Source organism: Salmo salar, chromosome 17 (assembly GCF_965601325.2).
Source record: "Salmo salar chromosome 17, fSalSal1, whole genome shotgun sequence".
Lineage (NCBI taxonomy): Eukaryota > Metazoa > Chordata > Actinopteri > Salmoniformes > Salmonidae > Salmo > Salmo salar.
Genome location: NC_138307.1, coordinates 67,512,987 through 67,540,972, shown reverse-complemented (window position 1 = coordinate 67,540,972; position 27,986 = coordinate 67,512,987). Strand labels below are relative to the sequence as shown.

The following is a 27,986-nucleotide window of genomic DNA, read 5'->3' as shown; positions in this document are numbered from 1 at the left end:
AATGACCCCTCATTCTCCACGGACTGGACGCTAGGGAAGCATCAAGCTTGATTGAATCACATAGCCTATGCTACAATAACGAGACGGCTATTCGTCCGTTTATCCTCAGAAGCAAGCCGTGCATTTGGTGAGTGAGGTAATTAAGGCTACTTTCCTAAATTGAGATGCATGCTAAAAAATATAAGCAATTTCGTGAACTCTGTCTGCTACACGCAGCTCGATGCAGGTGCATCCAGTGTGCGGTGTTTTGTTAGGGAAGCCTGCTCAGTATCCATGGCCTCCAAATGTAGCAAAACGTTTTGGGAAATGAATAATGAAATCATATTTTTTATGTTTTGAAAATATTTTGTAGTGCATAGGCAGTGGTTTCCTTATTTGGTTTTGCAGACAGTCAGAACATTAAAAGTGAGTCTGCAAACCAACGTCCAGCCTATTCCACTGATAGCGAGCGAGCGAAATGGACGCTACGTAGATAGACAAACGTTATGATCTATGGCGATTTAGATTTTCATATTAACGGTGAGGATCCCTTCTCTGATATGAAGCTCATCAAGCACTCATCTCTTCATGGATTTTTTTATGCGGGGGAAAATCGATTACGCGGATCCTGCCTGCCTTCTGGCCGTACATAGATTGCCGCAAGTGCCCGTAAACATACATCCATCACATCTGTTCACACAGCGTGAGGTAGCCTAAATGTTAGTGCATGTACCGTGTTATCGTTGATATAATATTACAGGCTACATGTTGCTGGCCGGCTGGCCTGGCTGGCTGCATAGGTAGCCTACTTGTGAAACATTCTGTCCAAAGCATATTCTAGAATGTTCTGTTTTTGTTTCTTGTCTGTCCCATCAAAGTTACACAGTAACTGATTTGTTAGTCCGAGGACAAAACTTTCAGCTCGTTTGTTTTCAACCAGTGAATGACATACCGGTAGCCTGCAAGTCACATTTCAGAGCTTGTGCTCTTTGATAATGCATGTTCAGACAGTTCAACCCATTCCCTGTGTACTGGAACTCCCTATAGCCCAAAGCCACTGGTTTGAAGGAACAGTACACACAGTACACCCATTGTGCTGAATAACGTTTGAGCCAGCAACTTCACAAAGAACTCTCCTAGAATAGAATAGAATAGAATAGAATAGAATAGGGACAAGAGCTGAGTAGAGCATGAGTATAGAATACAAACAGTAGAACATAAATGTAATAGATTCGAATCACTGTATTTTCCCCAGGAGTAGAATAGAATGAATACAGAAAAGAGTAGAATATATAAAACAAACAGTGTAAAATAGAATAGAATAATTAAATACTTTTTCCCAAGAGTAGAATAGAATGAATACAGAAAAGAGTAGAATATATAAAACAAACAGTGTAAAATAGAATAGAATAATTAAATATTTTTCCGCAAGAGTAGAATAGAACGAATACAGAAAAGAGTAGAATATATAAAACAAACAGTGTAAAATATAATAGAATAATTAAATACTTTTTCCCAAGGGAGCTTTAGGTGTTGCAACAGTAGCCTATAAACACATATCAGCACAATTAAAGATACAGATACCAAGAAAACGAAACAGTTTTGATGCAGTTTAGGGTTTAGTTCTATTCCAGCTGACAGACAAAGCCATATTTGCAGATGTGTTACTGCAATGTTTATAGTTGGGCTGTAATGGCATGAGCTAAACTTCTCCTAGGTATCAATGTGGCTAATCTATAATTAGCAGCTTGCCATATTTTCTCATGGGAGAATGGACACACACACACACACACACACACACACACACACACACACACACACACACACACACACACACACACACACACACACACACACACACACACACACACACACACACACCACACACAGTGATATTAGCTTGAGCTAGAACTGAGAGAAGTCTCCAAAGGCTTGCAGTGGCATTCGTTGCTGTCTGCTGATTGGCAGATCAATGTGGCAGGCCTAAGTGCTCACTAACATCACCTTTTATTTAAAGTGCTGCAAGTGTGTGCATTATGAATGATTTATGTATTTCTAGTCAAGTCCACTGGTGTGAATGATTTATTTACCTGTTGCTGTTATTGGATATGTGAGGTTAGCAGCATCTAGAAGTACTGACTCTTACACAGTGTGTGTCAGTGACTAGATCCATTCTATGCAATGCTTTGGACATAAACCTTAATGAAATGAGTTGATTAAAATGCCATAACTATACTATAAAGACAGTCTTACAGGAATTGTTGACTCTTGTTAGTAGCTCAGCCCTATGATTGAAGTGGTCTGAGAAATGAAGAAGTGGATAGTCATGTCATATTAGATTACGCTGTCCAGTGATGCTGTCCAGTGATGCTGTCCAGTGATGCTGTCCAGTGATACTGTCATGGCGATGTGTCAATCAAAGGCCTTCAGAGGCTAGGCAGCATCTTTCTCCCTCTATTTAATTGGAATGTCTACTTGTGCATGTCTCCACAAATACCTTTGTTTTGGCTTTTGTTATAACACCCAACGCCTCTTCACAGGGTGTTCACAGAGTGTGAGGATAATCAATGTCCCTTGTCTGGTGTGCTACAAGGCTACAGTTGCTAGTTATTGTGCAGAAGGGAGGAAGTAACCAACAACAGTTTGACTGACTGCTGGTGGATCTGTGATTTGGGTTATTGTTCCTGCTCATGTCATGTCATGCCTTGTGTGATGTGTTATTGTCCTCAACATGTCCCTACATTTTATGTTTTAATTTGCATTAGAATTGCCGGTTTACATTTTGTATGTTGTTAGACTGTTTAGCAGCCATTTGAAATGCTATGTGAACTGTCAAGTCCTCAGAACTCCTGGTTTGATTTTTTTGTACCCTGTTTTTAGAATATTCTTCAAACTTTGGAGAATCTTGTGAGAACAGAAAGTCTGTGAGACCTGCTGGTTGGGGTTCTACCCTGTTTTCAACCCTGCTGACTGTTATGAGAACAGTCAAGTACTTTTCAACCCTGCTGACTGTTATGAGAACAGTCAAGTACTTTTCAACCCTGCTGACTGTTATGAGAACAGTATATTACTTTTCAACCCTGCTGACTGTTATGAGAACAGTCAAGTACTTTTCAACCCTGCTGACTGTTATGAGAACAGTCAAGTACTTTTCAACCCTGCTGACTGTTATGAGAACAGTCAATTACTTTTCAACCCTGCTGACTGTTATGAGAACAGTCAAGTACTTTTCAACCCTGCTGACTGTTATGAGAACAGTCAAGTACTTTTCAACCCTGCTGACTGTTATGAGAACAGTCAAGTACTTTTCAACCCTGCTGACTGTTATGAGAACAGTCAAGTACTTTTCAACCCTGCTGACTGTTATGAGAACAGTCAAGTACTTTTCAACCCTGCTGACTGTTATGAGAACAGTCAAGTACTTTTCAACCCTGCTGACTGTTATGAGAACAGTCAATTACTTTTCAACCCTGCTGACTGTTATGAGAACAGTCAAGTACTTTTCAACCCTGCTGACTGTTATGAGAACAGTCAAGTACTTTTCAACCCTGCTGACTGTTATGAGAACAGTCAATTACTTTTCAACCCTGCTGACTGTTATGAGAACAGTCAATTACTTTTCAACCCTGCTGACTGTTATGAGAACAGTCAAGTACTTTTCAACCCTGCTGACTGTTATGAGAACAGTCAAGTACTTTTCAACCCTGCTGACTGTTATGAGAACAGTCAAGTACTTTTCAACCCTGCTGACTGTTATGAGAACAGTCAAGTACTTTTCAACCCTGCTGACTGTTATGAGAACAGTCAAGTACTTTTCAACCCTGCTGACTGTTATGAGAACAGTCAAGTACTTTTCAACCCTGCTGACTGTTATGAGAACAGTCAAGTACTTTTCAACCCTGCTGACTGTTATGAGAACAGTCAAGTACTTTTCAACCCTGCTGACTGTTATGGGAACAGTCAATTACTTTTCAACCCTGCTGACTGTTATGAGAACAGTCAAGTACTTCAGATTCAGAACTGCCAGTTTAAGTTTTGTACCCTGTCTGTCCAGAGCTGTGGAGGGGAGATGTCGGCCATGTACAAAGACGACCAGGATGACTGGATGACCGTCTGCCTCAAATACCTCCTCTTCGTCTTTAACGTCCTCTTCTGGGTGAGTAGCACTAGCAAGCTACCCTGCATCTGTTTGTTCTGCATTAGCCAACAACCATGGGAGTTGGTCATAGGAGTTTGCTATACATGACAAACAGATCTGGGATCAGGCTATAGCAAATTAGCAAGAACCTGTTTGTCTTCAACTTTCTCTTCTGGGTGAGTAGCAATCTAGCCTGGTAAGATGGCCTGGTAAACTGGCCTGGTAAGATCTTTTTGTGTTGGGAAAGACCAAGTGAGTTGACTTTACAGCACAAAACAGATCTGGGATCAGGCTGTATTAAACCTCTAGTACACAGAAACAATACTTTTCTTCCCGTGACAGGTTCATAGTTGATTTATTTAAGAGGGGACTCAGGGAGAGAGTGAATTGGGTTAATGTTTGCGAAGGCATGCATAGGGAAGAACGATATTTGACAGGTTTTACATCAAAGGAAGCTAGTTAGACTTCTTGTGTGACTTCTTGTGTTGCTCTTTCTTAGCCAAGAGAGAGAGAGAATCAGAGAGAGAGTTACGGTGAGGAAAGAGAGGGAAAGAGTTACAGATTGAGGAAAAAGGGACACAGAGGGAGAGAAAAAACATGACAGAGAAATGGAAGGGGGGATTACATTTAGGAGCGCTAAGAAATGGACTTGGCAGAGTGTACTGTAATATTTATGGCCTGTCGGTGTTGGACCGAGGTGCTGTGGATCAAACCTGGTCCCTGGCAGCTGGTGTACGTTTAATGTTTAATAATACAGTTAACTATTAAAGCTATGTTCTGCTGGGCCTGAAAACAGTTGTTCTCTGTCTACAGAGTAAGGGATCAGATTCAAACGGCTTCGCTTTTATGTCTGTCGCTTTACATTTCACACTAACCTAACAACTTCCCTTCAAACCCCACATTGCATAACAGTAATACCTCCCACTTTCCCCAACAGCCACAGCCCCAGCCTGTCTGTTTCTCTATTTTGTAACTCTGCACCCAAAGATACTACATATTAATACTCCAGAGTTGCCCATTCCTTTAAACTATCACTTTTTCCCCTGGCATGGTGTTTTAGCACTATAGATGTCAGATCTGAATTTGAGCCAGTTTGCTACAGAAGGAAAATAATCCATTAATCCTGCAGCAAGAGAAAATGTGAGTTATTTTGTCAATTATAGTTAATGGACATTTTTATAGGGGTTGATACATTTTCCAGTGGAAATGACAAACGTCAGAAGCCTTTTTAAACCTAAAATACACTACAAGTTTGACATTTCCTGCATTGCAGGAAAGTTCTGCAACAGGGGGATCAAATTAAGATCCTATATCTGTAGCAGCAGTGTTTGTTGTTTGGGAGTTGGGGCTTGGCGTGTAGAGGAGGAGGAAAGGAATGGAAGGCTGAATAGGAGCGACTCTCCCTGGGATTTCCTGCACGTCCGGGTGTGACATAGATGACAGAGATGGGGAAAACAGATTAATGGCCACGTCACCCCTCTGATGTGGCCACCATTGTTTATGGAAACAAATCACTCCACCCTGGCTCTGTTTGGCTCTCTCTCCTTTTTTGTCATTCTGCTCTCTTCCTTTCGCTCTCTCTTTTTCTCTCTCTTTCTATCTTTCTTTCTCTCTCTCTTTCTCTCCTTTCTCTCTTTCGCTTTTCCTTTCTCTCTCTCTTTTTCTCTCTCTCTCTTTTTTCTTCCTCTCTCTCTTTTTCTCTTCCTCTCTCTCTTTTTCTCTTCCTTTCTCTCTCTTTTTCTCTTCATTCCCTTTCTCTTTTTCTCTTCCTTTCTCTCTCTTGTCTCTCTTCCTTTCTCTCTCTTTCTCTCTCGTTCAATTCCTTCTCTTCCTTTCTCTCTCTTTTTTCTTCCTTTCTCTCTCTCTTGTTTTCTCTCTCTTTCTCTCTTCCTTTCTCTCTCTTTTTCTCTCTTCCTTTCTCTCTCTAATTTTCTCTTTCTTTTTCTCTTCCTTTCTCTCTCTCTTTCTCTCTTCCTTTCTCTCTCTCTTTCTCTCTTCCTTTCTCTCTCTCTTTCTCTCTTCCTTTCGCTCTCTTTTTCTTTTCCTTTCTCTCTCTTTTTCTGTTCCTTTCTCTCTCTTTTTCTCTTCCTTTCTCTCTCTCTTTTTCACTTCCTTTTCTCTCTCTTTTTCTCTTCCTTTCTCTCTCTTTTTCTCTTCCTTTCTCTCTCTCTTTTTCACTTCCTTTTCTCTCTCTTTTTCTCTTCCTTTCTCTCACTGTTTTTGTGCATATCCCCTTCCTCTCTGACTCACTTTATTGACACTGCGTTCTCTCTCTCTATTACCCTCCTCTTTGTTTTTCTATCTCTCTTCCCCCTCTCTTTGTCTTTGTTTGTCTCCCCTTTCCCTCTCTGACTCACTTGTTGACACGCCAACACTCTCCCCCCTCCTTCTCATTCTCTCTCCCCCCTCACACCCCTCCTGTCACCTTTCCTACTCTCTCTCCTTCTCAATTCAATTTAATTCAATTAGATTGGCATGAAACATTTAAAGCCAAAACAAACATGTGGGAACACATGACATCAACCTGTCTCTCTCCTCAGGTTGGTGGAGCGGCGGTGATGGGCGTGGGCATCTGGACCCTGATAGACAAGAGTGACTACCTGAGCCTGCTGGCCTCCAGCACCTTCGCCGTGTCCGCCTACATCCTCATCCTGGCCGGGGCCCTGGTCATGGTCACGGGCTTCCTGGGCTGCTGCGCCGTCATCAGGGAGCAGAGGAGCTGCCTGTCCACGGTGAGGGAGCCCTCCCTGGGCAGGGTGACTACTCTAGGCCCCAGGCTTTCTGGATTTCTGGAAGGCCCCTGGGTCTTCTGAATGTTTATGTTCATTAAAGGGATAGTTTGCACACATTAGTTAGATACATTATATTGAAAGTAGTGCATGGCTCATAGATAACTTTCAGGATAAGATACTAACTAATGCTGTAGTTCGTGTGAGATATCTCTTTAATGGCAGTGTTGGTGTTTGCATAAGAAAGGGGCTGGTTATATACTGTAGCTACAGGTGACTGGTAAAATGAGAGAACACAATGAAACAAGGAGAATGGAGCTATCTGCACTCTGTTCTCCCTAAGGGAATATTCATTTAGAACATCCGTTTAGCTTGTCCCAATTCCAACTCACCTTGGTTGCACTCATCACTTTTGGGTACATTGTATGTACTTTCCTTTACCCCAGATACCGTTTTCCTTTGAAACGTCCCTGTACCTGACGCTCCTTCCCTGCACCCCTGCTCTCACAGCTCCACTTGTGTCTTTCTCTTGTGCGTGTGTGCGCGCGCGCGTGTGTGTGTCTGTGTGAGCGTGTGCATCTCTGTGTGTGTGTGTGTGTGTATGTGTGTGTGTGTGTGTGTGTGTGTGTGTGTGTGTGTGTGTGTGTGTGTGTGTGTGTGTGTGTGTGTGTGTGTGTGTGTGTGTGTGTGTGTGTGTGTGTACGCTGGGAGCTGACAAATGAGCTGACAATACTGTCCTCATTGTTTTAAAGAGACAGGCCAGGCAGGAGAGGAGCAGGCCGGAGGTGGGCCACTAACTCTGCGACTGCAGCAGGATTGATTATAGTCAGGCATTAGTAGTTATACATGAAACTGATGGAGGGGGGAGAGGGGGCTTTGGGTGGTGGAGGGCAGTGGTATAAAGTACTTAAGTAAAAATACTTTAAAGTGCTACTTAAGTAGTTTTTTGGGGTACCTGTACTGTACTTTACTATTTATATTTTTGACAACTTCTACTTTTACTCCACTACATTCCAAAATAAAATAATGTACTTTTTTACTCCTTACATTTACCCTGACACCCAAAAGTACTTTCAAATGCTTAGCAGGACAGGAAAATGGTCCAATTCACACACTTCAAGAGAACATCCCTGGTCATCCTACTGCCTCTGATCTGGTGGACTCACTAAACACACATGCTTCATTTGTAAATTGTGTCTGAGTGTTGGAGTGTACCCTTGGCTATCAGTAAATAAAATAAAAAATAGAAAATGGTGCCGTCTGGTTTGCGTAATGTAAGGAATTTGAAATTCTTTAACTTTTACTTTTGATACTTAAGTACATTTGATCAATTACATTTACTTTTGATACTTAAGTATATTTAAAACCAAATACTTTTAGACTTTTACTCAAGTAGTATTTTAGTGGGTGACTTTCACTTTTACTTGAGTCATTTTCTATTAAGATATCTTTACTTTTACTAAATGAGAATTGAGTACTTTTACCACCACTGGTGAAGGGTGTGTTTTGGTTGTGGGGTTAGTGTGAGTGTGTGTTTAATGGAGACGCTTGAGTGAAGAGTTGGTGTTCATCAGATCACTATGGTTGTGGGGTGAGTGTGTGTTTAAAGGAGAGGCTTGAGTGAAGAGTTGGTGTTCATCAGATCACTATGGCTGTGGGGTTGTATGAAAGAGACATGTGTCTATGTGTGTGTGTGTTTGTGTGTCTGTGTGTGTGTTTGTGTAGAATACAATATAATGCAATGTTATTGCCAATCAACAATGACTGTTAGGAATTAGCTTTAGTGTGGTGTGTAATAATACACCTCCCACCTTCCTCCATCTGCCATAACCAATAATCTGGCATTACCAAACACACACTGTTTGTTGATGATGATTATGATGTGTGTGCGCTTGTGCGTGTGGCTATGCGGGTGCACGTGTGTGTGTAGCCTGTTAGGGGGCAAGGTAAAGAGGCTGCTTTAGACTATGGTCTCCTAAATGAAGGCTTGTGTGTGTGTGTGTGTGTGTGTGTGTGTGTGTGTGTGTGTGTGGTGTGTGTGTGTGTGTGTGTGTGTGTGTGTGTGTGTGTGTGTGTGTGTGTGTGTGTGTGTGTGTGTGTGTGTAGCTTTGTTTTTCCTCACCACCACGCGTCACATCAGCGCCAGGCTGGGAATGAGCGTCTGTCTCCCGGTGATGGCCTTGAGCGCCACGCTGCACGCCAAACGCTTTGTGTCCCGCCTCTACGACAGGTGTGCCTAATTAGCCCTGCTGTGTGTATGTGTGGGAGTGTGTTAGTTGCTTCATTTCAATTTTGTATGATTAATTGTGTGTGTCTATTTAGTGTTTGTGTGGTTGTGTGTGTGTGTGTTTGTTTGTGTGTGTGTGTGTGTGTGTGTGAATGTGCATGAATGTGCGTGTGTGTATAGCTCTCTAAAAAGCTCAACCACCAGTCTTGTTAGTCCATTGTTGCTTTGTGCGTGCGTGCGTGCGTGCGTGCAAAACATACTCACCATTTACATACTCTGCTGTTAAATCCAAACAGTGTTATGTCACAATGATACAGAAGAAGATTTTACACAGGAGATAATGGTTGGTTGGAACCGCCTACCCCCCAGCCACCCCCATTTCTCATCGATTTAAATACACATATTGATATCTTCCAGACTAATTGGCTAATAAGGTGCTAATTAGGCCACTGAGACTTGTGTGATGTCCTCTCTTCTTCTCCAGTAGCATACTAATGATGGTTTCATTTTAACAAAGTGTTTTTCTATTAATGTTGCATTGTGTGGTAACGATATCTATGAAACATCCACAGAAGATTAATTTATAGCACCTTAGTTATATCACCCCGTAACATAGACTTTATAAGCATTGCTTGAAAAAAATCCATAACAGCTCATAACTCCTTTTAGGAATGTGTTGGATGGACATTGGTGGTACAATGCATTATAACACTTGATTCATTCATAATGGCTGATGATCCATATGAGTGAATATTAATGTATGTATGCCTTCAGTGCATCATTTAGAACTCATTATTGAAAGGCAGTTTAAATACCATGTGTTATTAGTATTATTATTATTATTATTAATTATCGAGAAGTGACTGAAAGAAAGTCTTACCCGTATTTTGTCTCCCATGAAGCCTGGATTTCAGCTCTATATCAACATAATCATACAGTAGCTAATCCCTGGATCAAAGCTTTATGATTCTGTCAATATTGCTGTTGTTTTCTGGTGTTATTGTTGCTCCACTGAACTAAGTACTGAATGTACTGGTTTGGAGGTGTTATGTTTTTTTTACTGAGTACTAGTTTAGAGGTGTTGCTGGGTTTTTTACTATTAGTTTGGAGGTGTTGCGTTTTTTTTTACTATTAGTTTAGAGGTTTTGCAGGGTTTTTTACTATTAGTTTAGAGGTGTTGCAGGGTTTTTTACTATTAATTTAGAGTTGTTGCAGGGTTTTTTACTATTAGTTTAGAGTGGTTGCAGGGTTTTTTACTGAGTACTAGTTTAGAGGTGTTGCAGGGTTTTTTACTATTAGTTTAGAGTTGTTGCAGGGTTTTTTACTATTAGTTTAGAGATGTTGCAGGGTTTTTTACTATTAGTTTAGAGTTGTTGCAGGGTTTTTTACTATTAGTTTAGAGATGTTGCAGCGTTTTTTACTATTAGTTTAGAGTTGTTGCAGGGTTTTTTACTATTAGTTTGGAGGTGTTACTAGGGTTTTTTACTATTAGTTTAGAGTTGTTGCAGGGTTTTTTACTATTAGTTTGGAGGTGTTGCAGGGTTTTTTACTATTAGTTTAGAGGTGTTGCAGGGTTTTTTACTATTAGTTTGGAGGTGTTGCAGGGTTTTTTACTATTAGGGTTTTTTTACTATTAGTTTAGAGTTGTTGCAGGGTTTTTTACTATTAGTTTGGAGGTGTTGCAGGGTTTTTTACTATTAGTTTAGAGGTGTTGCAGGGTTTTTTACTATTAGTTTGGAGGTGTTGCAGGGTTTTTTACTATTAGTTTGGAGGTGTTGCAGGGTTTTTTACTATTAGTTTTGTCACAAGTACTGCCGTGTTGAAGGGAGGACCAATACGCAGCAGGAATGTGGATGCTCATCTTTTAATTAGATATAAAGCAGCATACACAAAAAACAAGAAAGAACAACGACGGCCAGTATCGCAGGCTATACCCAGCAGTGCAAACAACAACTACCCACGAAACACAAAGACAAACACGCCCTACTATATAGGACTCCCAATCAAAGGCAACTCAACACACCTGCCTTCAATTGGGAGTCCAACCCCAATTAACTATACATAGAAAAACAACCCTAGAACCTATACCAACCACTAACACACCCCACTACACCACACACAAAACCCCATAATACAAAACAAATATACCTCTGCCACGTCCTGACCAAATATAATACAACTAATACCTAAATATTGGTCAGGACGTGACAAGTTTAGAGGTGTTGCAGGGTTTTTTACTATTAGTTTAGAGGTGTTGCAGTTTTTTTTTTACTGAGTACTAGTTTAGAGGTGTTGCAGGGTTTTTTACAATTAGTTTGGAGGTGTTGCAGGGTTTTTTACTATTAGTTTAGAGATGTTGCAGGGTTTTTTACTATTAGTTTAGAGTTGTTGCAGGGTTTTCTACTATTAGTTTAGAGGTGTTGCAGGGTTTTTTACAATTAGTTTGGAGGTGTTGCAGGGTTTTTTACTATTAGTTTAGAGATGTTGCAGGGTTTTCTACTCTTAGTTTAGAGATGTTGCAGGGTTTTTTACTATTAGTTTAGAGTTGTTGCAGGGTTTTCTACTATTAGTTTAGAGGTGTTGCAGGGTTTTCTAATATTAGTTTGGAGGTGTTGCAGGGTTTTTTTTACTATTAATTTAGAGTTGTTGCAGGGTTTTTTACTATTAGTTTGGAGGTGTTGCAGGTTTTTTTTTACTATTAATTTAGAGTTGTTGCAGGGTTTTTTACTTTTAGTTTAGAGGTGTTGCAGGGTTTTTTACTGAGTACTTGTTTAGAGGTGTTGCAGGGTTTTTTACTATTAGTTTTGAGTTGTTGCAAGGTTTTTTAGTATTAGTTTGGAGGTGTTGCAGGGTTTTTTACTATTAGTTTAGAGGTGTTGTGTAACGACGGTCGTCAGGAATGGACCAAGGCACAGCGGGTTGAGTGCTCATAATTAATTTTTTAATGAAAACACTTATACAAACAAAACAAAACGATGGACGACGAATACAGACTTGAATGCAAACAACAGCAATTCAAGTGACAACCTCCCACAAATTACAAACACACCCTAATATATAGGACTCTCAATCAAAGGCAACTAGACAACACCTGCCTTCAATTGAGAGTCCACACCCCAATTAACTAAACATAGAAAACAAACTAACTAGAAAGAAAATAGACTAACAGAGCAGTGACCAAAAAACCCCGGAATACATAAATCCACTACCCTCTACATAATACACACACCCCGAACCACATAAACCAAATACTCTCTGCCACATCCTGACCAGCGTACACTACCAAAATAACCCTCATACTGGTCAGAACGTGACACGTTGCAGGGTTTTTTACTGAGTACTTGTTTAGAGGTGTTGCAGGGTTTTTTACTATTAGTTTTGAGGTGTTGCAGGGTTTTTTACTATTAGTTTAGAGGTGTTGCAGGGTTTTTTACTATTAGTTTAGAGTTGTTGCAGGGTTTTTTACTATTAGTTTGGAGGTGTTGCAGGGTTTTTTACTTTTAGTTTAGAGGTGTTGCAGGGTTTTTTACTGAGTACTAGTTTGGAGGTGTTGCAGGGTTTTTTTCTTTTAGTTTAGAGGTGTTGCAGAGTTTTTTACTGAGTACTAGTTTGGAGGTGTTGCAGGGTTTTTTACTGAGTACTCGTTTGGAGGTGTTGCCGGGTTTTTTACTATTAGTTTGGAGGTGTTACTAGGGTTTTTTACTCTTAGTTTAGAGGTGTTGCAGGGTTTTTTACTATTAGTTTGGAGGTGTTGCAGGGTTTTTTACAATTAGTTTAGAGGTGTTGCAGGGTTTTTGGTTCTGTTCATTGTTCTTCCCTCAGGTGTTTTATGTCTCTCTTAGGTCTCAGTACATTTAGCTGTCTGCGACGGAAATCAAAACCTCTCTCGCTTTTCTTTTTCTTTCTCTCTCTCTCTCTCTCTCTCTCTCTCTCTCTCTCTCTCTCTCTCTCTCTCTCTCACTCTCTCTCTCTCTCTCTCTCTCTCTTTCTCTCTCTCAAATATTAAACGTATCCCCCTCCCTCTACACTCTGTTCGTTCCCTATTCCCCCCTCTCTTTCTCTGCTAGGAGAAATTTGACAGACATCTCACACCCCTAATTCAGTTCTCCTCATTCTGCACAGTCTGTCACATGGCTCTCTATTCCTCTGGTCTTTTTTTATTCTCTCTGTCAGCTTTGGGAATGCAGGTGCGTGACAATACAAAGGTACTTGATGAAACGTTTTATATCTGCATTGTCACAATAACTGAGTGACTTTTGGTAGGAGTCTAAGAGTGAGTGTCGGTTAAGATGTTAAGTGAGACTGTTTTTAACAGAGACATGCAGTTAATGCAGCATTTTGTCTTATGTTCAAGAGAGTTTTGCCTGTAAGTGTTGAACTGAACTGTGTTAAGACTGATCTCTCTCTCTCTCTGTCTCTGTCTCTCTCTCTGTCTCTCCAGTATTTCTGCTGTCTGTTATTGATCTTTCTCATAGAGCTGGTGGCAGGAGTCCTGGCCTACGTGTATTACCAGAGGGTGAGTGACTACTTCTCCACTTTCATCTTTTATCCTCTTGTGTACCCATCCCTCCCTTCCTCCCTCTTCCCCCCCCCACGTATTTGTTTTCTTTTTAAATACTGATCTATTCATTGAGTCTGGAGTGCAGTTCTGGGACTGCATCTCCATTGCATTTGAGTAGCCATGTGTGTGCATGTGCATGCTTACCTGGTGTGTGTATGATACCTGTGTAAAGACCATGTATCTGGAGCCTCAACCCTGAGCCCTGATCTCCAGACAGAGCTCAACCCTGAGCCCTGATCTCCAGACAGAGCTCAACCCTGAGCCCTGATCTGCAGACAGAGCTCAACCCTGAGCCCTGATCTGCAGACAGAGCTCAACCCTGAGCCCTGATCTCCAGACAGAGCTCAACCCTGAGCCCTGATCTCCAGACAGAGCTCAACCCTGAGCCCTGATCTCCAGACAGAGCTCAAGTCTGAGCCCTGATCTCCAGACAGAGCTCAACCCTGAGCCCTGATCTCCAGACAGAGCTCAACCCTGAGCCCTGATCTCCAGACAGAGCTCAACTCTGAGCCCTGATCTCCAGACAGAGCTCAACCCTGAGCCCTGATCTCCAGACAGATCTCAACCCTGAGCCCTGATCTCCAGACAGAGCTCAACCCTGAACCCTGATCTCCAGACAGAGCTCAACCCTGAGCCCTGATCTCCAGACAGAGCTCAACCCTGAACCCTGATCTCCAGACAGAGCTCAACCCTGAACCCTAAGATCATCCTAATCTCACACATCTGTCTGTCTTTCAGTATAATCAGAAATAAATGGTAGACTCAAAATCCTGGTGAGGGGAGATCTTATTCACTGGAGTTGAGTTGAGTTTCAGATAAATCTAAACATAAAGTCTTACACAAGCAAGCTAACCCCACTTCACTCTCCTCTTTCACTCTAACTGAGGTGTTCTCTCTCTCTCTCTCTCTCCTTGTATACCCCCTTCCTCGCTGTCCCTCCGTCCCTCTCCCTCTCCCCTCCCTCTGTTTCCCTCCCTCCCTCCCCTAGCTCAGTGAGGAGCTGAAGCAGCACCTGAATGAGACCATGACAGAGAACTACGCCCAGCCAGGGAAAGAGGCCATCACCCTGGCCGTGGACAGACTACAGCAGGACGTAAGGACTCAATCTCCCATTAGCCTTTGCTTAGTTTTTCTTGTAGGGACAGGAGCGCCAGTGGTAAAGCTGGTTGACATTAGTTATGGTACATAGTTGTTACACTCAACTGATAAAGCTGCTGTAGGACACACACACACACACACACACACACACACACACACACACACACACACACACACACACACACACACACACACACACACACACACACACACACACACACACACACACACACACACACACACACACACACACACACACACACAATCATCCCTGTTCACCTTGAAGCATGTGAGGTTCAATGTTAATCATATGCGAGGTCACGTCCACTATATGGGTACAGTATGATGCAAAATGTCAATGCAGTCTGTAATACGTAGTTATGACTACTTGGTTTACAAAGGTTTTTTGTGATGTGTTTTTTCTGCCTCTTCATTATTTTGTTGATTTGATTTGAATTAGATGTGATGGTTTTCAGACATTAACTAAGTGTAGCTAATGATAAACACAATCCCACTCTTCTGTTGGTCAGTTCAAGTGCTGTGGCAGCAACAACTCGTTTGATTGGCTGCATAGTGTGTACATGACCTCGGCGGTGTCGGAGGGCAGGGTGGTCCCGGACAGCTGCTGTAAGACCATCACCACCCTCTGTGGCCGCAGAGACCACCCCTCCAACATCTACAAGACTGAGGTGGGTGGGACCATTGGAAAATCATCATTCAACAGCAAATATGTGCCAAATGGGTTACAGCAGACTTTAAGTGGTCATAACTGGACATTTCCACAGTAGAAATGTGTTATGTTGTCTTTCTATTTCATAGCGATGACAGCAGAGCCCAGCACTGTCAGTGGAATGGAACTGTCCGTCATGATTTCAGATCTAACCATTTGTTCATATTTAATGGATCAATACAATTCAAGTTGGATCCGAAAATATTTCTTCAAATAAATCTTTCAAAAAATATCAATGGATCTCGTCATGGAACAATTGATCAATATTTCAGGACCAGAAGGTTGTATTGGGCATCGACTGATTTGTAATGTCTGAAATGGGGACAGACAGATGATATGTCCCTCAGAGCTCGACTGTCTCCTTTCATATTCTGTCTATGAAACTGAAACAGTCAAATACTCTGGTTTGGAAAGTCACTTTTGCCAACAACTTTTCTCTACTTGACAGGCTTTCTTATCAGTAAGGGCTGATAGCGTAAGCGCTCTGAGAATATTTAATAAAATATTTGAGATGCTACTTTCGCTTTTATCTGTGACAAGCAGGAGAAGTCTGTCCTTGTTTCTCTCTTTCGCACACACACACACACACACGTCTCGCTCCTTGGTTCCCGCTATCATCACTCCAGTTGTCAGTGTCACTCCAGTTCAGAGTAGTGAAACATTGATAAAATCTCTTTATAATTAAACAAAGTTTATATGGGTGGAACTGAAATATTTACTGTGCATTTAGGGAGTCCGCTGTGGTTGACAGCTCCCCACACACTCGGAAAACACTTGGGTTGAAAATGTGCTCGTCAATGGGTTTTCACTTCCATAGGAAGCTGAGATGTTTAAAAAAAAATGTCCTCAGAACTGTGACTCACAACGTGGCTTGAAACAACCTACTCAGTCAAAGCTCTTTGGTAAAACAGTATGACACTGGATGTACGGAGGTGACTGCCCATGGATGTTTACGTTCACTCCATCCAGCCATGGCTCCTCAATGCCCCCTCGACCCACATCTGAGTGGCGTGTGTGTGTGTGTGTGTGTGTGTGTGTGTGTGTGTGTGTGTGTGTGTGTGTGTGTGTGTGTGTGTGTGTGTGTGTGTGTGTGTGGTCAGAGAAGGAGCCTCCTGAGAGAGACCTAATTCATCCCACTGTTCTCTCTACTTCTCTCAGGCTGCCTGTTAGAAGTTGATGTTACTCTTCAATAGCACAGACGCCAAAGTAAATCAGGGGGAGAAAAATAGGTTTATTCAAAGAGGAAAAATCATAGATGTTATGCTGAGAGGTAGATGTTCATTATTCCCTGTCCTCGGTGATTCTCTCCACAGAACAAAGAGACAGGATGTAATTTATAACCCAACCCTAGCCTGGGGTTGACCAATTAGAATTCCCTGCAAATAAACTGGGCCAATGGCCAAATAACAAGTCTCCTATTTCAGGCTCAATGTATTGACAAATTCCTCCCATGTCTCTGACACATTGATCATTAATTCCCTATTACAGAAAAAACACTATTTCCATTCATCGTTAATTCCCTCTTGACCTTTAGTCCTCTGCATTGTGTATTATCTTAAAATAGTCTTACACTGCCCAAGCCCTATATCTTACTGTAGTTTGTTCTCTGCAGTGTAACTCTGCACCACACACACACACACACACACAATTGCCGCAGCGATTTGGAGACAGACATAGAAAGAGCTGGAGAGGGTAGGGTTGATAAATATACTCTGGTAAATGAAGAGCATAGCACAATTCAATTCTCCTTGTTCACACCCCCTCAAGGATCAATTCCAATACTCCTTGTTCACACCCCCTCAACGATTTAGAAGCATTGGATTGATCCACATATGATAGACACTGACTACATCAATCAGGTGTGTCTGTGTGTGTGTGTCTGTGCATGTATGTGTGTGTTTGTTCATGCCTGTGTGCGTGTGCATCATACATGCTTGTGTGTGTGAAGTGATTTGACCCCTGACCTGTAACCTTTGCCCCACAGGGTGGCTGCATCACCAAGCTGGAGCAGTTCCTGGCTGACCACCTGCTGATCATTGGAGCTGTGGGGATAGGAGTGGCCTGTCTACAGGTCGGTCCCCCAACACTGACCAGCGGCTTTATTAACAGGAAATGATGAGGCCTTATTATATTTCAGTACTGTGGTAGCACCTCACCACAGACACAAGCTATCACTATCAGACTATCATTTTGTTTTTGGGGGATTTGGGGTATCACCGATGTCATGGATATCAATATAATATAGTGATAATAGTGGATATAATCTGCTACTATGGATATTGGTAGCCTTACTGTTGAAATGTCTTCAATGCTAGCTAGTATCTAGATGGATAGATGTGGGGACAAGCGCAATAGAGATTGTGAACAGAAAGGGAGAGAGAAGGCAAGGTAAACTTTGCTTGTTCCTCTTAGTAGAGTAACGGGTTAAGAGGTGAGACGATTGCTTAAGAAAATATCTATATTTTTTATATCAGTCTCAAAATATATCCACATGATAAAAGGCTTTCAATTTTTTTTTACAAATAAACATCAATGTGGCTATAATCTTCCTATTACCTCAAAGATGCATCCAGTAACTCCTATTACCGGTCAGACAACCTTTCAATGCACTCTATTACCCCCCTATATCCTCTCAGCTGTAATCTGATCCCATTTACATTCTGGGATTTGATTTGCTGCGGCCTCAGATGGACCAAGCTCGTAGCCCAGTCCACTCACAGCCCGTCATCCCGTATACGGCTTCAAAATGGCAGATTTTGTCATTGATAAGCGCCTGAATTGGACCGAAGTGGCTGTTCAGTAACATGCTATACCTGACTTCAGAGCTCAGGGTCTCTGCTTCACAGCTCTGTATGGGTTTTGACTGACAGCCGTTAACTTGAGAACTGCTCGCGACAAGAAGATGCCCCCGTCCCTCCCGCTAATTGGGCTACGTTTGCACATTTGTTATTGTCTGAGTGAGGGAAATGCTGTGAATCGAGAGGAGTCGATGTGTTCTGAAAGATGAGACGTTGAGGATTATAATAAATACCGCTTTGATGTCATACAAGCAAACTGCACACCTGTGAGTCCAAATGTGCACTTCACATTTCCATATTTGAAACTCATGTCGTTTACAGTATCGTAACGTTTCTGATCGATATAACCCTAACCCTTCTCAGCAGTATAGTAACGTTTCTGATCGATATAACCCTAACCCTTCTCAGCAGTATAGTAACGTTTCTGATCGATATAACCCTAACCCTTCTCAGCAGTATCGTAACGTTTCTGATGGATATAACCCTAACCCTTCTCAGCAGTATCGTAACGTTTCTGATCGATATAACCCTAACCCTTCTCAGCAGTATAGTAACGTTTCTGATCGATATAACCCTAACCCTTCTCAGCAGTATAGTAACGTTTCTGATCGATATAACCCTAACCCTTCTCAGCAGTATCGTAACGTTTCTGATCGATATAACCCTAACCCTTCTCAGCAGTATAGTAACGTTTCTGATCGATATAACCCTAACCCTTCTCAGCAGTATAGTAACGTTTCTGATCGATATAACCCTAACCCTTCTCAGCAGTATAGTAACGTTTCTGATCGATATAACCCTAACCCTTCTCAGCAGTATCGTAACGTTTCTGATCGATATAACCCTAACCCTTCTCAGCAGTTTCATAACGTTTCTGATCGATATAACCCTAACCCTTCTCAGCAGTATCGTAACGTTTCTGATCGATATAACCCTAACCCTTCTCAGCAGTATCATAACGTTTCTGATCGATATAACCCTAACCCTTCTCAGCAGTATAGTAATGTTTCTGATCGATATAACCCTAAACCTTCTCAGCAGTATCGGTACGTTTCTGATCGATATAACCCTAACCCTTCTCAGCAGTATAGTAACGTTTCTGATGGATATAACCCTAACCCTTCTCAGCAGTATAGTAATGTTTCTGATCGATATAACCCTAACCCTTCTCAGCAGTATAGTAACGTTTCTGATCGAAATAACCCTAACCCTTCTCAGCAGTATCATAACGTTTCTGATCGATATAACCCTAACCCTTCTCAGCAGTATCGTAACGTTTCTGATCGATATAACCCTAACCCTTCTCAGCAGTATCTTAACGTTTCTGATCGATATAACCCTAACCCTTCTCAGCAGTATCGTAACGTTTCTGATCGATATAACCCTAACCCTTCTCAGCAGTATAGTAACGTTTCTGATCGATATAACCCTAACCCTTCTCAGCAGTATCGTAACGTTTCTGATCGATATAACCCTAACCCTTCTCAGCAATATCGTAACGTTTCTGATCGATATAACCCTAACCCTTCTCAGCAGTATCAGTACGTTTCTGATCGATATAACCCTAACCCTTCTCAGCAGTATCGGTACGTTTCTGATCGATATAACCCTAACCCTTCTCAGCAGTATCGGTACGTTTCTGATCGATATAACCCTAACCCTTCTCAGCAGTATAGTAACGTTTCTGATCGATATAACCCTAACCCTTCTCAGCAGTATCGTAACGTTTCTGATCGATATAACCCTAACCCTTCTCAGCAGTATCGTAACGTTTCTGATCGATATAACCCTAACCCTTCTCAGCAGTATCGTAACGTTTCTGATCGATATAACCCTAACCCTTCTCAGCAGTATAGTAACGTTTCTGATCGATATAACCCTAACCCTTCTCAGCAGTATCGGTACGTTTCTGATCGATATAACCCTAACCCTTCTCAGCAGTATCGTAACGTTTCTGATCGATATAACCCTAACCCTTCTCAGCAGTATCGGTACGTTTCTGATCGATATAACCCTAACCCTTCTCAGCAGTATCGGTACGTTTCTGATCGATATAACCCTAAACCTTCTCAGCAGTATCGTAACGTTTCTGATCGATATAACCCTAACCCTTCTCAGCAGTATAGTAATGTTTCTGATCGATATAACCCTAACCCTTCTCAGCAGTATAGTAACGTTTCTGATCGATATAACCCTAACCCTTCTCAGCAGTATAGTAACGTTTCTGATCGATATAACCCTAACCCTTCTCAGCAGTATCGTAACGTTTCTGATCGATATAACCCTAACCCTTCTCAGCAGTATCGGTACGTTTCTGATCGATATAACCCTAACCCTTCTCAGCAGTATCGTAACGTTTCTGATCGATATAACCTTAACCCTTCTCAGCAGTATAGTAACGTTTCTGATCGATATAACCCTAACCCTTCTCAGCAGTATCGTAACGTTTCTGATCGATGTAACCCTAACCCTTCTCAGCAGTATAGTAACGTTTCTGATCGATATAACCCTAACCCTTCTCAGCAGTATAGTAACGTTTCTGATCGATATAACCCTAACCCTTCTCAGCAGTATAGTAACGTTTCTGATCGATATAACCCTAACCCTTCTCAGCAGTATCGGTACGTTTCTGATCGATATAACCCTAACCCTTCTCAGCAGTATAGTAACGTTTCTGATCGATATAACCCTAACCCTTCTCAGCAGTATCGGTACGTTTCTGATCGATATAACCCTAACCCTTCTCAGCAGTATCGGAAGAAAAAGGTCCCTCCCCTCAGACCAGTGTGTTTTGAAGAGGAAGTGAGGAGATAGGATGTAAAGAATCAAGGAAAGATACATTGAGATGGGGCCATGGACAGGAAACTGTATACCTTTCTCTCCCAGCATGCTTTGTTATAACTCTTGGATGGGGCAGCTGCTCTCCACCATCGATCTGCTCTCTGCAAATAAACTCCACAGGGACTGGACTGGAATCTCCATCCCCCAGCATGGATCGATCTCCTGAAAAAGGTTTACTGTTCAACCAATGTTGTTCATAGATTGGTGTTTTCGTCAAGCTTGGGATGTGATGCTCGGGTTGAGAGGTTTCTTATTGCAGTCCGGTGATGTTTAGTAGCCAAATCTCAGATTTAGTTTGTGCTCTCTAGCCAACTCTCGTCATGCTACATCAGTCAGTTATATACAGCACACAATACGGCATCAACACATCTGGTACCAGGCTAGATGTTTTGCAGTCAGGAGCAGGACATCTCCAATCTAGCTGTGGCACCACTTCACTCTGTTAATAATACCAGACTGTGCCATTTCTTTTCTTATTTACAATTTTATTGTCGTATTCTCCATAAATTATCTTCGTATGGCGAGAAAACAAGGCTTTGTTAATTAATTTAGATTTTATTTAACATTTTGATACAGCCTAACTGATAAAACTGCACAGTTTTGATTTGTCAATTTCAGATAAAGTATAGTCTTGCACTTCATGATATATCGTCATTGTCAAATATTATGATATTAGATTGAATCATATATCGGCCCAACCCTAGCTTAGACCAAACCTGAACATACAGTACTGGCTCCATCTTGGCTACTCCTTCCAACCAACCAGGGTTCCCACTCTTCTCAGTGTTCCCATAGCTTTTCTCTTGGAATTCCGCAGAGGAGTCATGTGATCCTGTCACTGTGGAGACTGTCGACATGGGAATTCGGGGTTCCTAAGAAAAACAAACGTTTTATTAGCCCAAAGACCCTCCCCCTATTAGACAAAATATTCCCAAATAATATGCTGACATTTTTCCACACACATATATGAAGCACATGAAGTAAGATAACTACTGTAGCTATGTCCTTACTATGGGTTAGCGGTCCATTGACAAATCACCCATCTTGTCCCAAACTAATTTAGACCAGCTTTTGATCTAAATGGGCTCTTCTCTATTGGGCTTGAAGGTCTCTGTCTGATTGTATGTTAGTTGTATGTCAGTAATGTCAGTCTGTCAGTGATGTCTATGTGTGTATTGTCTCTGTGTCAACTGTTCCTCTCTTGTCTTTAATAACTGAAATAGTAATAGTCTCTGTGTCAACTGTTCCTCTCTCTCTTTAATAACTGAAATAGTAATAGTCTCTTTGTCAACTGTTCCTCTCTGTCTTTAATAACTGAAATAGTAATAGTCTCTGTGTCAACTGTTCCTCTCTGTCTTTAATAACTGAAATAGTAATAGTCTCTTTGTCAACTGTTCCTCTCTGTCTTTAATAACTGAAATAGTAATAGTCTCTTTGTCAACTGTTCCTCTCTGTCTTTAATAACTGAAATAGTAATAGTCTCTTTGTCAACTGTTCCTCTCTCTCTTTAATAACTGAAATAGTAATAGTCTCTTTGTCAACTGTTCCTCTCTGTCTTTAATAACTGAAATAGTAATAGTCTCTGTGTCAACTGTTCCTCTCTCTCTTTAATAACTGAAATAGTAATAGTCTCTGTGTCAACTGTTCCTCTCTCTCTTTAATAACTGAAATAGTAATAGTCTCTTTGTCAACTGTTCCTCTCTCTCTTTAATAACTGAAATAGTAATAGTCTCTTTGTCAACTGTTCCTCTCTGTCTTTAATAACTGAAATAGTAATAGTCTCTGTGTCAACTGTTCCTCTCTTGTCTTTAATAACTGAAATAGTAATAGTCTCTGTGTCAACTGTTCCTCTCTGTCTTTAATAACTGAAATAGTAATAGTCTCTGTGTCAACTGTTCCTCTCTCTCTTTAATAACTGAAATAGTAATAGTCTCTGTGTCAACTGTTCCTCTCTCTCTTTAATAACTGTTCTTAGTTTGGTTGTAATTACGCTAATCTCTATCCTATTTCAGTATCCCCCTATACTTTGTCTAATATAGGTCACTAACCACTCTGTGTGTATGTGTGTGTGTGTCTCTATGTATGTCTGTGTGTATGCATGTGTGTGTTTACGTGTGTGTCTATGTATGTCTGTACGTGCGTGTATTTCTTTGTGTGTGTGTGTGCGTATGTCTGTGTGTATGTGTGTGACCTCTATAGCTGGCCGGGGCCATGTTGACGGCCTGCTTTATCTATCTGCTGTATAAAGAAGAAGAGGAGGACTTCTCTGCCGTGTGATTGGCTAAGCCTCTGTCTGGTCACACTCAGTGGGGACGGGACAAGGTTGGAGGGCATTGTGGGAAATGTGTTCTGTGTGTGTCTGTGTTCATTTTTATTTTTGCGATTGTATCTTTTGTGTTTTTGTGTAGAAATGTGTTGTTTGTGTGTGTGTGCACTCGTGCATGTGTGTGTGTGTGTGCGTGTGTGTGTGTGTGTGTGTGTGTGTGTGTGTGTGTGTGTGTGTGTGTGTGTGTGTGTGTGTGTGTGTGTGTGTGTGTGTGTCTGTGTGTGTGTGTGTGTGTGTGTGTGTGTGTGTGTGTGTGTGTGTGTGTGTGTCTGTGTGTGTGTGTGTGTGTGTGTGTGTGTGTGTGTGAAGAAGACAAAGAGACAGTTGATCAGAGAACATGCATGCTATATTGCCTGGCCTATGCTTTATTCTCGGTACCCCCGAGCAACACCCACCCCAATAGGGACACCAGGCTGACCTCCACATGCATGTTGACATTTGACCTTTGCATGGCTGAAAGGGCTTGGCAACATTATCCACAATTTAAGGAGGTCATGAGCAAAACAAACAGTTCACTGAAGTGCTCCCACAGACTAGACTATGAGATTAATGCCCACAGATAAACACGAATGACAGGTGTGCTTGACCAGATTTGAAAGAAACCCGTACAATACATGTCTTATCATCTGAAATTGTGTAATCATAAGGAAAGAGGACACTGCTAAATGTATTCTTCATGATTTCTTTCTTCATAGCTTTTTATGATTGCAGCACATTTGCTAACTTATTTCTTGTCAGTGTCTTCACCTGCCACATTGAAACTACTTTATTTATATTCCTTGTCATTCCAAATGCTAAACTAACGAGCAGAAAGGAAGTTTAGCACATTCTGTCCTCCATTCTCTGTCTCCTTCTCCTCCCTTCTGTCTCCTCCTCCCTCCTCCATCTCTTCCCCCTCCTCCTTCCTCCCTCCCTCCTCCCCCCTCCTCCCTCTGGCTGTTCCTTCCTCCTCCATCTCTTCCTCCTCCGGCTCCCTCCATCTCTCTGTGAGTTGTGAGTGTCATTCTCTACCTCCTCACTCTGTCATCTGAATCCTCAGTGGTGCTGGCAGGGTTAGAGGCATCGTAAAACCGCCCTGAGTGCCGAGCCGCCAAGGCCTTCTTTGACGAATCTACTCCCCATGTTGGGACCCGGTCGATAATACCCTCAGAGAGGAGAAGACTTGCAGGGGGGCCGTTGATTGAATCTCAGCCCTCCTCTGTTTGTCGTTTGTCATCCGTCTCTCTCTCTCACACACACACACACACACACACACACACACACACACACACACACACACACACACACACACACACACACACACACACACACACACACCACATACCCGTCCAGCGAATGTGCCTCATCTAAGTCCTAACCTCTCAGCCTTTTCCCTGTGTATTACTGTAACTCTGCTTTTGTCTCACAGATCAATGAGACCTTTCATATCCCCTATCCCTTAATAGTGATGACATGGGATGATCTTGTTAAAAATAAGGACGGTTTAAGGCTTTTGGCAGAGTGAAAGCACAAGTGTGTGTGTGTGCTGCTATGTTGTGTGCGTCAAGGCCTGTTGTAGCCTCCCATTTCTTCTCTACCTTAATCTCATCTCATCTTATTGATGTCGGCTCCTTCATCCAAACCAGCGCCAACTAAAGCTCTCTCAGACCGTCCTGCCGCAGATCAACCAAAGTACCTACACAGTTCTACTGTTGTATCCCAGCATCGCTTCACTTCTTTCTTTTTCCTACACACAAAGTATTCATAGGATTTTAAAGCAGTCCAACTCACAAGTGGAGTTTTGAATGTACTTTATAGAATACTTAAGGAGAAGAAATATCAAGTGTGATGTATAACCTAGTAAGTAGTCAACAAAAGCAATGTTTAGGGCTTTCTCAAGTTAAGCCGCTCTCAACACTTCCTATTACAATATATTTGTGCTCGGTGTTGAGAATTTGGAGTGCACTAGGCAAAATGTTTTGCATCACAAACCTCCAAAAGGCCACACTCCTTGTGTCCATAGACTCCTTTCTAAGTATTTACTTACGCTACATTAATCATTTATTTCTTATTATTTTAAAGGCCTCACAGAAAATGACAAAAACATCATAAAACATATTCTTCACTTTGTAAAACGTCCATTTAATTGTATCCAATATTTTCCCTCAGTTTAATCATGTGATATTTTGTAGAGTAATTATTTATGGTTTATAACACTAAGTTAGGGTTTTGAGAATGTTGGCAGGGCTTCAGACAGAAATGTCCTTTGAAAAATGGAAGTTTCTAAATGAATGTTTGTTCACAGATTATCTCTCTCCAACAACAGTCATAGTGGGAGCTCTAACATTCACCACTGGCCACCACAGGCCCAATTACACTACTGCTGCAATAATGGCTGCTCGGCACTCCTGTTCCCATAGTAACCACACACTTCCTCACCCTCTCACCCCTCACCTACTCTCCTCATGCTATCCCACTATGCTACCATGACGACTGACCTTTACCCTTGATTGACCTTCACAATTGTGTGTTTCAGATCTGTGGGATGGTGTTCACATGCTGCCTACACAGAAGGATTAAGTTGGATCCTTATTGAATCCTACCATCAAGCCCCCCAACACCATCCTGCCTCATGGCCCAGGGAGCAACGATGCCTGCTGAACACTCAACCTTGACCTCTAACCCCTCCTGACCGCTGAACCTTACGATCCAACCCTGCCTGGACCCTCCTGGATCCTTCTGCACCCCTGCCTTGGCTTGGATGCATGCACAGCCCCCCCCCCCCCCCCCCCCCCCCCCCGCCTCTCTCAAAGACCAGGTCAATGAAGAAGAGATGATTTGGTATTTTGATATTGTTCTTTTCTGTAGTAAGCCTACTGCTGTTTATGTAAGGTAGTTCTTACTCTATGTTCTCAATACAGTCAAATCCTTACTGCAGATTTCACAGTTCCACACAACTGGAAGGCAAACCGAAGTGGTTGTGACTGAGAATCAAGTGTACTGTACACACTCTCATGGTGTTGCTGCTTACGAAGGGTTATTCAATTAGTGCTATATCCAGTGTGTCACGGATGTGGCCCACAATGTGCCTCTGTCATCCTTTTATCACACATTCTTTGATAGCAGTGTTACACCAATTTAATGGTTCACCACAAAGGGAATCCCATGGTCATCGATGTTTGATCTACGTCACAAAGAAAAACAGTCATGAGTTGATTGATATCCACAGAATAATCAAGCAGATATTGGGAAAACCCGTTGATGTGTATATAGATGATAACTAAACTTGATATGAATGAAAATAGCACTAAACGCTGCTAAGAGTAACGTTGCACCTAACATTTCTGTATGTGTTGCCTCCGTAGTTTGACTAACAAATCTGGTTCTGTGTTGTATGCTTTGCTAAAGGTGTTGATATCGGCGAAGTCGCCTTTCTTGCAGTACCATATAAACCTACCACTCATCTTTCAATCCCAGGACCCATTGACTTGTTTTACGACCACTTTTATTATGCTGGAGAAACATGTTGTCATTTACCACTGATACAGGGTCAGATATTTCTCTGTCACCCTACTGGTTAAGATTAGGATTCAGGGGTTATGGGTAACTTCTAGTTGAACAGGAGAGGTTTGAACTGTCATGAGTCTGTCCTCTCCTCTGGTGTGGGTTAGGATCCCCATCCAGTGGTAGATATTGGTATATACTCCTGTGCAGCGCTCCTGTAGTATTCTGTGTAAGTTTGCAAAATTCTGGGAGAACTTTCAATAAATTCCCTGGTTTTCCAGAAATCCTGTTTGGGGGATTCCGGATTTCCTGCTTATTCCCTCCTGATTCCAGGATCCCTCCAACCGAGATTTCAGGAAAACCAGGGAATTTATTGAACGTTCCCGAAATTTTGCAACCCTATTTCTGTCTGATTGGTTGTGGAGCAGCCAGGCATCCTTGCATCGACTACTGCTTTTAAAGACTAACTACATTCCTCTGAAGGCAGGAGATATATTTACATTTTATTGTTTACTACGACTTAGAAAATGTCTGACACATTTCCACGAGAGGACACTTTCAAAGAGAGCGTTCATTGGCTTGACTATTGTCAAGGACACATTCAAATAGTATTGGTTGTCCATTACCAAGATAGGACACTGGTCATTGTTTTTTAGGAGTACTGGTAATTCAGCTGACAAATTCCAGTTGATACAATGACAACAATCCTTTTCAAAGTTGTATGGATGTTTTGCTGTTATTCCAAGAGATGAAGACATACAGATGGTATTTTATCTATTCCTCCAAGTGACCAACAGAAAGCTGTTCTTGTTGTTCATGTATTTTTCTAATCTAAATGGGTCAAAATATGATATAACATTGTAGTATGCATAATATAAAATATATAATAAAACATATACGATGTGATCTGGGCTCTTTCTATACTGTAGACATCAAAGTATGCCTTTGTCTGTTTAACAAAAATGTCATAATAGCGTTTGAATTTATGTTGATGGTAGTCTTTAACTGGATAAACTTTATTTGTGTTTCCTACATCATTCAATGGTTTGGTATTATTATTGTCAGCTGTTCTCTTT

General features: G+C 41.7%; 1 protein-coding gene across 3 annotated transcripts; it reads left to right on the top strand.

Annotated features, from left to right (window-relative positions):
* Window positions 1-27,816, top strand: tspan11 (tetraspanin 11). 3 transcript variants are annotated; one of them, XM_082964037.1, is made up of 9 exons: window positions 1-136; window positions 4,034-4,135; window positions 6,658-6,849; window positions 13,515-13,589; window positions 14,623-14,727; window positions 15,263-15,421; window positions 17,447-17,533; window positions 23,301-23,423; window positions 25,943-27,816. In XM_082964037.1, the coding sequence occupies exons 2-8, from the start codon at window positions 4,049-4,051 to the stop codon at window positions 23,376-23,378; spliced, it is 783 nt and encodes a 260-aa protein (XP_082820163.1). In that variant the 5' UTR covers window positions 1-136; window positions 4,034-4,048; the 3' UTR covers window positions 23,379-23,423; window positions 25,943-27,816. The 3 variants fall into 3 exon arrangements, with proteins under 3 accessions (XP_082820163.1, XP_082820165.1, XP_082820164.1); XM_082964038.1 differs by having other exon boundaries at window positions 14-127; XM_082964039.1 differs by lacking the exon at window positions 23,301-23,423.
* The last annotated feature ends 170 nt before the right edge of the window (window positions 27,817-27,986 follow it).

Excerpts from the sequence above, each read along its gene's own strand:
- tspan11 (XM_082964037.1), top strand. The coding sequence starts at position 4,049 with ATGTCGGCCATGTACAAAGACGACCAGGATGACTGGATGACCGTCTGC. Across the intron at positions 6,850-13,514 it reads AGAGGAGCTGCCTGTCCACG|TATTTCTGCTGTCTGTTATT; the intron begins GTGAGGGAGCCC and ends CTGTCTCTCCAG. Across the intron at positions 13,590-14,622 it reads CCTACGTGTATTACCAGAGG|CTCAGTGAGGAGCTGAAGCA; the intron begins GTGAGTGACTAC and ends TCCCTCCCCTAG.